The 12,069-nt window shown below is 59.4% G+C and overlaps 1 protein-coding gene across 4 annotated transcripts in view; it reads right to left on the bottom strand.

Moving 5' to 3' along the window:
• The window catches only part of KCNIP2 (potassium voltage-gated channel interacting protein 2), a 44,134-nt gene that overhangs the window by 4,517 nt on the left and 27,548 nt on the right, over positions 1–12,069 (bottom strand). The window contains exons 1-2 of one of the 4 annotated variants that reach the window (XM_010203255.2): positions 5,894–6,014; positions 44–139 (exon numbers count right to left, since the gene is read on the bottom strand). The exons of 2 other annotated variants lie outside the window; for them this stretch is intronic. In XM_010203255.2, coding sequence (XP_010201557.1) covers positions 44–139; positions 5,894–6,014 — 217 coding nt within the window. Of the gene's footprint in view, positions 1–39; positions 140–5,893; positions 6,015–12,069 lie in introns of those variants that run through there. One more of the 4 variants, XM_062001022.1, reaches the window with a different exon arrangement.

Here is a 12,069-nt window from a genome sequence, read left to right as displayed (position 1 = left end):
CCGCTGGGGACACACACACACAAAGGCAAGAAGAAGCACTTGCTTTCGCTGAGCGAGGGGATGGATTTGGGCCGGCAGCAGGGCAGCAGTTTGAGGAATCGCTGCTTCAGCGCTTTTTTAGTTTGGCCTGGCGGGTTGCCTGGAAGAAAGAAGGAGTCACCAAGCAGAAGAAGAGTTAACAGAGCGGCGGCCCCGGACCCGGCAGGCAGCGGGGCTGGGCACCCGGCGTGAGGCGAGTGGCGCATGCAGCAGCGTGAGGCCAGAGGAGCAGGAAGGCAAAGCCCAGCCCAGGCTCTGCTCGGCCTTTCGGCTTCATCCCAGGACAAACCCGGCACTACAGCTTCCCTCCTTGGGAAGGACTGAGGTGGCAAAGGGGCAACCCTGCTGGGCTCCCCACAGCCAGCACCCTGGAGTGTGCTGGGGTGCACTGGAGACACTCAGCAACCCAGGGTTCCAGGAGACGGCAGGGCTGGACTCTGCCCTTTAGCCTCAAGGCCAAATACCTGCTCCCTGGGGACTCATACTCCCCACAGGGCTGGGCAGGAAGGCAGGGCAGGATGGAACCCAAGAAACAGCCTGTGGCACAGCTGGGCTGTTGCATCCTCCCCAGAGCTCAGCGCCGGGTTTGATCCTGCTGGCACCCAAGGGAGGAAGGCGAGGCATGCTCTGAACCCAGCCATGCAGCTCCCACTGCAGCATGCACCCCTGACCCAGTGCAGCACGGGGATCCCAGCCCAGGGACCTGCTTTGAGACAGCCAGGAGGGGAATGGGGCTCAGGGCTTTGCCTCAGCCAGGCTACGGGGCAGGGTGAGAGGCTCCCCGCATCAGCCTGGCCCACGGCCATTGCTTTCAAGTGGCCCTGCATTCACAGCAGGTCCTTTCCCTAAACAGACCTCACCACCACCTCTTTTTCCCCCTTTCTTGGACCCTAAAGGCTTTGCTCAGCCCCATCTCTCCCAGCTGGTGCTGCCCCGCAAGCGCTGACCCGCTCCCTCCCTCCCTTCTCGCAGGGCCCCGCAGTGCCTCAAGCCAGCAAACTCAGCATAGGACTAATGCCACAGGCAGGGAGGGGAGGAAGAGGAGGGGATGAAGGCTGTGCTGGGCTCCAGCCCCTAAAGAGAGGCAGACAGCAGCACGGGACACCAATGGGGCGAAAGGTGCAAAGTCCCTTTGGGGCTTCACTGGCACCACATTTGCCCCAAGCGCCCTGGACTTCCACAAGCAGCAGGTCACAATGTCTACATCTCCTGAGCCTTGGGTTTGGGGTTGTTTCTTTAGGTGGCTAGCAGAGGGGTCTTCCCCAGCAGCTCACACAGCCTTGTGGGGCCGAGCTGAGCCCCAGGTGCTGGGGAAATGGCACTGAGTGGTACCCACCTCTGGGACAGGGACTCAGGTCTGCATCCAGTAGCCTCTGCTAGGCAGGTCAGTCCCCAAGTGCTCACAGGCAGGACCTGGGACTCTGAGCTCATGCCAAGGTAGGAGGCTGAGGCAGACAGCTCCATCACTCTGGGACTTGAAGAAAGCTCCAGGAGGTCACTGTCCCAGGAGGACATCACACAAAACCACTCAGAGGGCAAACTTGCCCCCAGGTAAGTGGCATCCAAAGCAGGGTATCAGTGATGTGCAGTATAAGGATGCACAAATGCACCTCCTGGAATTTGTCCCAAGGTGATGAGGCAAAAGCAAGGGCCAGGATCTTGACACTGGCAAGAGAGCACAACTTGGCTCTTACCTGCTCCAGGGTTTGCAGGCAGGTGAGGAAAGAAGCTTTTGCCTTCCTAGAAGTGGGCATCAGTTGTGCCTAAAATATTATTTTGGCCCAGATACTTTTCCAAGGCTTTTATCTGCAGCAGGAAAGGGAAATTGCACCTTTCAGCCTTCCATGGATGCTCTGGGGCCAGGTCCCTCCGGTAGAGCTGAGCTGTGGGAGGCAGGAGCAGCACCTTCACCCAAGGAGGAGGGACAGGGCAGGCACAGCAACACCCAAGGTCAGGGTGATGGACCAGGTGAGGTAGGAGGGCAGAAGGGAAACCACACAGCGAGAGAGATGCAACAGAGAGTAAACTGTGGTTGGACTCACAGGGGCAGCAGGTATAGGCACGTGCAGTAGGTCAGGTCAGGTGCAAGTTACACTTTAGTTTGTTATAAAGAAGGAAAAAGAAAAAATAAAATAAAGAACACGGGCATTTTCTGACGGAGGAAACCGAAGGGGCCCGATGGCAGGGCCCCAGGGCAGGGAGGGAGCACGGACAGCACATGCAGCTCAACAACACGAGAGGGCTGACCAGGGCTGGGTTTTTGCTGTCCTGGTTTTGTTGCACCCGAGAGCTCTGATGGACATACTGTCCCAACACGCAATCTGAAAGCAGGTCTGGGGTCTCCCTGGGCTCCCCTTGCTGGGAAACAGCTCTGCCCAAAGACAGAGCAGAGCTTGGCCATGAGCTGCCCTGCTGGGCACAGAGGATGTCCACAGCACAAAGCCCTGTCCCTGCCAGCCACAGCTCCTCTTCCAGATGTTGTTTTGCCCTCCACCCCTCTGCAAGAGCCATCCAGTGAGTGGCACGAAAGGAGCCAAGAGGAAAGGCTGGCAGTGCTTTATCTGCAGCAGCAGGTCTGCTGGGTTAAGTGGCTTTTCACTTCTCATACATCACTGCCCAGCCCAGCGACTTGGAAAGCAAAGTGCACACACAAAGCCAGCCTCTCTCCTTGGGCAGCACTGAGACAGGAAGGGATTTCTCATCCCCTCACTGTTAAAGTCAATCTCTGAGGCTGCTGGACACGGGCTCTGAAGGGGCCCACGGCAGGCAGACCCCTGATCCCAGCAGTGACTGCCACCAGGACAGGACAGCCATGGACCACTTTGTACTGGCCCTCAGCAGCTGATAAATCCTTAGGGGCTGGATCCAGCTGGTGCTGCCATCTTGGAGGTTTACACAGTGCTGGGCTGACACCTCCCCTTCCCAGGGAGCACCCAAGCCTGGGCTGGTCCATGAGGAGTCAGCCCAATGCATAACCATGTCCCTGACCTCCCCACAAAGCCACAGCCACCAGCACCGTCCCAGTGACAACTGGCTGGGGAGGCCAACCCACCCCTTCCACAGCACCCTCCTACCAGTAAAGCCTCACAAGAACAAACCAACAAACAGTGCCAAAGCTCCTCCATCGCTCTCAGTAACCTGTCAGTAATACGTATCATCAGGCTGGGTAAAAGATGTGAATCCTACAGCAGTGAAACCCCTGCAGTGTCCCCAGCTCAGTGCCTGGGCACAGCACAGTTCCAGGAAGGGAGCAGAGTACCAGCAGCCCTGGAGTGGGTCATGCAGCTCCCAGTCTCTGCTTAGCCCACCATGGGCAGCACCATGTGAGTCAGGAGGTCAGGAGGAACTGGTCACCCAGGGAAAAACTGCCCAAGCACCCTGCCCTAGAAGCATGGTTTGTGCAATGGAAGGCAGCCAGGCAAGGGGACCCTCTGCCTTTTCTGACAGCCTGGCTGGGAAGCAGGAGGGGAAATGCCAGCCAAGGTAAGGGCACAAGCCAGAAGAAGGGACAGGGCATGCCCAGGGGAGCAAGGGGAAGTGCTCAGAAGCTCCCAGAACATGCCTTCTTTTTCAGTAGCAGAGCCTCTATCACCTCCCAGAGTGTCACCTTTTCCTCGGAGGCCAGAGGCACATCCTCAGCTCCCCCTGCTAGACCATGGCTCAACGTTCATCTGGCCAGAGATGCCAAGCCCAGCTGCACCTACAACCTGTGGCTTACAATCACCTCTGTGCAGGGCTCAGCCCCCAGCTGCTCCCTTGCCACAGTGCCCAGCCTTGGGCAGTGCCAGCTCCCAGTCAGGGAGACCACAGCTCTCTGGGGTCTGCAATGAAGGCCAGAAGGAGGAAAAGCGAGCCAGCTCCCCCAGCCACCCCGAGGGAGGGGGGTCAGGATGGGTCCTGCCAGCAGCGGCTCTGCAAATGACCCTCATCAGTCAGTGGTGACAGAGCCACATGTAACCAAGGCCAAAGTGCCTGCAGCAGCCCTTGGGGCCAGACAGTCATCCATTAAGGGAATGAAGTCAGAGCTGGCATCTCCCAGGACAGGGGATGGACAGAGAGTCCTTGCTCTAGGAAGAAGGGGACAGGGGCAGGCTCAGCCCAGACACCCAGAGCCAGCTGGGCTGTGGACACTGGGAGCAGCAAAGCTGTGAGGGCAGCTCATGGCACAGCAGAGACTCGGGGCCAGGATGTTCCCAGTGCCAGCAAGGGAAAGAGCAGCCACACGACACTTGTGCCAAGGAGGCCCCAAAGGCAGAAAGCAGTGTGGGCCCCAAAGGGCCACAGGGCAAAGCAGGGCTGGCCTTATTCCCATCCCCAGCCTGTGACACTGCTCCCAGGCAGTCTGGTTGTGCCCAAAGGAGATGCTGACAGAATAATAATTTCCCAGGCCACATCACATGCAAAACACTGCAAGCAGGGAATGGGATGCAATACAGCTGCCAGGGAACAGCGGATCTCAGGGGCTCCTCAAATGGAGCTGGTAAGTCTGCAGGATCAGGACAGCCCTGGGCTTTGCCTACTGCAAAACCTATCCACAGGTACACATCCTCTCCTGTTCCTGTCACAACTTCCATGGCAGGGACATGTCTGGTAGCAGGAACCAGCACATCCAAGGTGTCAGAGGAGCTACCCAATAAATGCTCCAGCAGGGCAGCAGCTCCTCTTGGCTGCAGGCAGCATGTCCTGTAAGAGAGCTGGTGCTCTCTTACCCAGATGCCATCTGTACCCTCCCCAGTAAGGCACAGGGACAAAGCCCGGGTATAACTCAGCCAGACCCCAGGCAGCTCAGACACAAGAAGGTTGAAAGTATCTCCCAGGGATAGCACTCTCTCGCTTTCCCTATGCTCAGCCACAAATTACTCCTCCATCACTCCTACCCACACATCCTCTCACCTCAGCTCCCACTCAGAGATCTGGCTGCTGAGGAGGACATGATCTGTAGCCCCTTTGTCTCACAGCATCCCCAGCACCAGCCAGGAGGCTTAGGGGATGGGGGCAAACAACTCCCAAACGGCACCGTGTCAAATCTGTTGGCAGCTCTGGTCTGAGCAGAGACTGCCTGTGGCACAGCTAAGGAAGGTAGCCATGGCACACACGCCAGCAGCCCCATGCAGCTCTGCACTCCCATCCTCACCAGGCACACCAACAAGTCCTGCATCTCACTCTGACATATTCTGGGTCCTCTCACCTGGCCACATCCAGCCCTGTCCTCAGCACCCACCTGCTGATCCAGGGAGCTCAGCACCCACAGCAGCCCCTTTTCTCCCAGGCACAGCCCCCCAGGGAGGGCTGCGAATAGCTGCCAATGCCTGTGGCAGTGGGGAAGGCTTTCCCCTGCATAGTGCTGCACCCCACATGCATCCCAGGTCCTACCCCTATCCCCAGCCCCTTTTCCCCCCATCAGCTGACAAAGCCCAGTCCTCTGCATCCCAATCCCTCCCGACAGTCCCAGTGCGCCATCGCCTCACAGCCTCCAGACACAGATACCCCCCACCCTAATACTGCCAGATTCCCCACTCTATCATCCTGTACTGCAACACTTGACATCCCTATGTCCCCAGACACCCCCTCAGCATGCCTGATACCCCTGCACCCCAGTGTCTCCCCAAGCACCACAACATTCCCAAACAGCCTCACACCCTAATGCCCCGGACATCCTCACCACCCAGCTCTCAGCACCCTAAGGCTGCCACATAAACCCCCTACACCCTAATGGCCCCCTCCCCCTCCAATGCCCCAAGACACATTAATCCTTCCAAACCTCCCCCAAGCACCCTGCAGCCCCTGGGACAGGAGGTGAGGGGCACTTCCACCACAACATCCCCATCCCATTTCAACCCCATCCCCATCCCACCTTCCCCGGCCAGGTCGATGATGCCCAGGGCATGGAGTAGCTTGAGGCTGGAGCAGATCAACAGGATGATGCCCACTGTTTGCAGTCCCTGCGGGTCCCAGGATGCCCCAGCAACCGACATCCCCCAGATACAAAGCTGGTCTGGCAGCAACAGACACAGCAAGGGAGGAGAGGGGAGGAGAGACCTGCCTTGGCCCTCCCTCTTCCCACCCCAGCACCCTCCAGGGTCTCACAGGGCACTCAGGCTGCAGGGGAGGGGAGAGCCCGTGCCTGTGCCCAAGGGACTTAGAGGCCAGTTCTCACTCCAGATGCCCTGGAGCACCCCACCTTTGTCACCCTGCACATACGCATCCTGGCATAGGCATCCCACAGCCCTCCAGAATCATCCCTCAACTCCCACCCCACAGCTCTGCACAGGCAGCCCTCAGCTGCCACCCCACAGCTCTGCACAGGCAGCCCCGAAATCCCACCCCACAGCCCTGCACAGGCAGCCCTCAGCTCCCATCCCACAGCCCTGCACAGGGAGCCCCCAAATCCCACCCCACAGCCCTGCACAGGGAGCCCTCAGCTCCCACCCCACAGCCCTGCACAGGCAGCCCCCAAATCCCACCCCACAGCCTTGCACAGGCAGCCCTCAGCTCCCACCCCAACAGCAGCAGTGGTGGCAACACTCACACCTTTCCACACCAGCAAGTCAGTCACAGACAGATGCAAAACCTGTGTCAGGTGGAGGAGCCACAGCTGAGGGCTGCCAACCCCTGGTACCTTACTTGCTGCCAGAGAGAAACGTGCCCCAGTGCCGTGTGGGGTGCTGCCCAGGTGGAGGGCAGCATGGCAGGGCAGCCAGCCCACCAAAGCCCTGCTTTGAGGGCAGCAAGGTTATTGGAAAGTTTGAGACCATTTTCTACACACTTATCACCTAAAAACTGTGTTTTTCCCTGCCACCCCGAGCTCCAGCAGCACAGCGAGCCCCAGCTAGCCCCATGGCAGATATCTACCAGGAAGGAGATTTTTCCCCATGTTCCTGGGAGCAGTTACTGCAACCAAGTACAGACAGTGCTTGTGCTCCAGGGACCACAACCCCACAGAGCCCTGGCCAGGGCACCTCTATTCCTCCATGCCTAGTCCTGGGGTCTCATCCTGTCCCTTGGAGAGAAGAGGTGAAGCAGACTCTGATGAGCTCTTGCAGCACCTTGCAGCCCAACACAACCCTGCACTAGTGAGCTCCAGGCCACCTCCAAGCCATCCTCTCCCACTGGACTCTGGGGTTTCATCCTCCACCAGCAGAGCAGGGCTGCACAGAGAGGCTCCCAACACATTCTCTTGCTCTTTAGCTTTATTGCTTTTACTCCAGGCTGCGATTTTCTCACCTCCCCGTGGCTGACTGATCTCTCTGACCCTCTATCTGCTGGCTCAGAGCCCAGGACAGGATGCAGCAGAGTGGGGGCCCTGCTCCATGTCCAGCTGGGTCCCCCTGCTCCCCTCTCCAGGCACATCAGCCATGCAAAGAGCGAGCCAGGCCAGAGGGAATTGAGAGGGAAGCAATGTGAAAAGTGATTAACACAAGGCCGGAGGGAGAAGAGATTCAACAAGCTAATTAGGTCTGACTGGGCTGAGTGGGGACGTGACACCACACAGCAAGTTGGAGGGTGTGTGCCCTGGGTGCTGAGGTCCTTTGGGTGCTGGCAGAGCTGCCCTGCTCCCAGTGACTCATAGCCACAGCAACCAGTGCCGAGTCTCCCTCTCCCCCATCTTCATCTCTCCAGGTAAGGTGAGGCAGCTCAGCCCATCCTGTGCCCCCATGGATGGCTGATGTCCCTGAGTGCAGAGCACACAGAAGATAGGGTCCCCAGGAGACCTACCTCTCCAAGCCCCCTGTGCTGGCAGGATGCAGCCCAGCTACAGTGTGCCTCAGAGTGTAAAGCTGTGGTGGGATCCAAACTCAGAGCCCAGCCATGGCTACCACACATCTCTGCTTCACAGGCCCTCACCATGAGCAAGCAGCTCTCTCCTGATTCAGCCACCAGACCCTGCCAGACTTACAGCCAGCTGAAAAACCTGCCAGCCAGCCCTTGGAAATGAAAGGCATGGGTTAAAAGCCATAGTGCATGGGCAAACCTCTGCTGTAGCCCAGTCCAGCGAACCCTAAACTTCAACCTAGAGTACTTGTAGGCTGGATTTTAATGCTCCAAGATCTGCACCACCAGCAGCCAAGTCACCTTGACCTCTCAGGTCTTTTAAACCTGTCAGACTGGATGGTTCCCTGAGCCCCAGGACCCCTGGCATCATGCCCCAAAGGGCCAGTCCCTCCTGCAGCCAAGACACCAACACTCCTGCCAAAGGGGTTCTTAGAAAGCAGGAGGGAAGCAGCAGGGCTTGGCACAGGGCTCTGCTCTCGCTAGCACCAGGGAGAGGCTCATTTTCTCACCTCTCCAGAGGGACCCTCACCCTGAGCCAGGCACTGGGAAACAGCCACACTGCTCAGTGCCATCACCCACCTGCCTGGCATCCTTTGAGGTGCCAGTGGCACCCTGGCAGGCTGCTGCTCCCTTCCATTTCTCCCCCAGCCTCTGGAGGGGTTTGGCACCTTCCTCAGCCCCACTTCCTCCTCTGCACCCTCAGCTCTGGGGCAACAGCAGCAACCCCTGGGGAAAGCAGGGGCCAGCATACCCCATCTCAAGGGCTTCCCAAGGCACCCCCAATCCTGCCTGCCCCACACATGGGCCTTGATCCAGCTGGGGCAGGGACAGCCCTGGGCACACACCGATTATCCCGCCTGTAGCAATCTGCAGCTTCATCTAATATTCATTCGAGGCCCGACTACACAGGCGGCTCTCCCGCCTCTTCCCTCCCGCCCATCCTTCCTCTCAGACAGGCCCGATTGCTCGGCCCTGAATTATTGATGCTGCACTTCAGCAGCCAAAATCAATAGCGTTTCTCTTCACCTGCCCCCTCCCCTGCACTCGCCCAAAGTGGGCTCCTGGCAGCTCAGCAGTGCTCAGGGGGCTCTGCTGGGAGACAGCTGGGGATGGCAGCAGTGGGGTGACAGGGCCCATCAGTGATTAACCAGCTGGTAAACAAGGCTAGCTCCAGCATCGATCACCCCAGAGCACAGCACCCCCACAGGAGATGCTCCTGCCAGACAGCAGCTCCAGCCCTGACACCCAGCCTGCAGGTGGGCCAGGGCCAGGCTGAGGGCCTGCAGACAACCAGCACCGTCCAAGCTCTTGCTCAGAGAGGCAAAGGAGCTCTAAGTGGAAGATGGGGTGCTCAGAGCCTCATCCAGCTGAGTTTGGGAACCCACCAAGCCTGGAGTTCCCCATGTCATCCCCCTCTTCTCCATGGTCCCCTCAGGGGTAGATCAGGTCTCTTTGCAAGCTGCTCCCACCAAACCCTCCCCCAAGGCTGGTGGATGTTTCCTGGTGTCCTCCGGAGATGCTCCATCCCCAGCCCATCACCATGGTGGCACAACCCCTCTCAGGACACCACTGGCACAGCATGGGTTGAGGGACAGGGGAGGCAGGGAAGGGACAGGGATGGAGCAGGGAGAACACAGCAGGCAGTATCAATGGCTCTGGAGTGGGTGGTGGTTGCCCCAGGTCCATTAGCAGCCCTGAGCCATTAGTGTCGGGTTTCAGGCTCTTTGCGGTAACTGGGCTGTCAGGCACAGCTGGTAAACAACCCCCGGAGGAGACACAGCATCTCCCAGCCCCAGACACTGCCCAGCACCTTCCCCAGAGAGGAAAGTCATCTACCTGCTGCCTCCCAAGCCAAGGCAGAGGTGACTCGCACAACAACATCTCAGCCCTTTCCAAAATCACAGCTGCTCACCCACAGGACTCCCCAGAAGGTTCCCAGGGCTCAACTCAAACCTCAGCTGATTTATGCCCCTCAGGCAACACCTTTCCCTCACTTCTGAGCACCTTTTGATGATGGGAGCGATTGCTGCCAATTCAGGGCACCTGGGTCCCACCACCACAGCTGCGGTGACTGTCCAGCCAGGGCACAGGGATCCACAGCTCTCCAGCGTGGGGTTGCAAGTGGAGGGGGATAGGGCTGGCTGTGCCTCCACATGGTCATGGTGACACCACATCCTCCTGAGGACAACAGAGGACTGTGCCTCACAGGAGACAGGCATGCCACCCTCCATCCCAGTCCCCACTGGAAGGGTGCAAGCCTGGATACAAGGCACTCTCATCTCCAACCTCCTGGCCTGGCCCAGGACAGGGCAAAGACACTTGCAGGAGAACAAGCACTCTGTCCCAGGGGACAGAGGGGCAGGGCTCAGGACAGGAGCAGCCACACAAGCCAAGGGGTGACCCCAGCCTTGGCCTGTGCCTCCCAGCAGGGCTGCTTCCAGGGCTGAGGGCTTTGCCTTCCTCCTTCCCATCGCAGCTTGCAGCTGGTTGTTCTGCAGAGCAGCCACAATTGATGCCACAGACTTGCGTCCCAAGCTTCGAGCAGCTGTGTGGGGATGCAAAAGCACAGGGAGAGGGGCAAAAGCAGGGTCTGGGGAAGGCACTCCCTAAATCACCATCAGAACTGGGTGGGGAGTGTCCAATCTGGGCACAGCCAGCCTTCCACCTCCCAGGGCTCACATGTAGAATGTCTGGGAGTTAACTCAGCCCCTGCCTCAGTTTCCCTCTTGGTATGACCCAGCTAGGAGCACTGCTGCTGCAGCATTGGGCAATGCAAGTGGTTAAGCAGCAAGACAAGCTTTTCTGCATTGCAAACAGGTTTGAAGGCCTTTTTCCCTCTCAGTTCCCACCCCCAGGCATGGCCAACCTGTGGATCCAGCCCGGGGTGATGCCTAGGGGTGCCCTGGCACAGTGTGTGGAGGGGAGCAGGTGCTGGCCACGACAGGCAGCCCGTGTGAGAGCCCACACTGCAGAACCAAAGCAGGGCAGCCCAGGGCACCAGTGGCCCAGACAAACTGCATGCCACTTCCTCACCCTGTGTGTTCCCCGATGCCCGGCGCCAGGCAGGCTGCCGCACCCCTCAGATGGCTGTCCGCGGGCACAGTCAGGCCTTTCCACAACCATCACCCCTGAGAGTCCAGAGAACACCTTGCCAAGTGGTCTTGTCCTCCCTCCCACCTTGCTCAGAGTCCTTCAGGCAGACATGCTCTGCTGAGCATGCCCTGTACACGGTGCTCAGCACCTATCCCAGCCTGACTCCAGCCGGGCAGCACCCCCTGTACCCCCCGACCCAGCCCAAGGGGAGAGCAGGAGCAAGGGGTGCAGCAGGCACCCATCCTGCCCAGGCCTGGCTGCTCTGCAGGCCGGTGCCTGGTCTGACACGTCACGGTCAGGTCCTCACAGACCCCGTGGACGCTGTGCTCCTCTAAAGGTGCTGGGAAACACCCCAGTGCCCACTTGCACACTCACATGCAGTCCCAGCCCACAGCATCCCAGCACACATCAAACTCACCATCCTGCCAGCCCTGCCCTTTCCCCACATCCCCAGGCACTGGGACCTTGCAGGGAGCAGGCAGGACACCCCGCTACTTGTGCCAGGAACCCCCCCACTCACCCCTACGAGCAGCAGATGGACACTGCACTGTGCCAGTGATGTGTCAGCCCCACAGCATCCTTGGGGGCAGCTCTGGGCACCCAGCGCCTGCCCACCGTGCCCCAGAGCCACCAGCACCACCCACACCCGTTACCTTCCAAGGACACGGGCTCGAAGAGGCCAAATTGCTCCAGCACCTTGACGAAGAGGACCAAGACCACCAGCACCGCGATCATCTCGAGGCCTTCCAGGTTCATGGTGGGGGTCTCTCATGGCCCTGCCCCCCCAGCCCCTCCCCACCTCACTCCTGGAGCCCTCTCACCCCAGTGCTGCAGCCACTGGCCCACACATGCCCAGGGCCTCTGTAGCCATCGGCTATGGGCGAGCAAGGGGGCAGGAGGGGGCTGTGGCCAGCAGGCTGAGGAGCTGAGAAGCCAGGCGGAGCAGGGCTGTGCCTGTGAGTAACAGCAGAGAGAGGCCAAGTGGAGGGAGGCGTGGGGGGGTGGCGGGGATGGGGGGGCCAGGGGGGGAAGGAGGCATGCCCTCCCATTCCAATGACACCACCTCCATCGATTTGCTTAATGCAGTTGCTAAGGAAACGGGCCACAGATATTAAAAGGCACTCAGTTCCCGGGGGGGGGACACGGGGAGGGACAGGACGCTGG

The sequence above is a fragment of the Colius striatus genome, chromosome 8, assembly GCF_028858725.1.
Source record: "Colius striatus isolate bColStr4 chromosome 8, bColStr4.1.hap1, whole genome shotgun sequence".
Taxonomy (NCBI): domain Eukaryota; kingdom Metazoa; phylum Chordata; class Aves; order Coliiformes; family Coliidae; genus Colius; species Colius striatus.
This window is presented reverse-complemented; position numbering and strand designations above follow the sequence as displayed.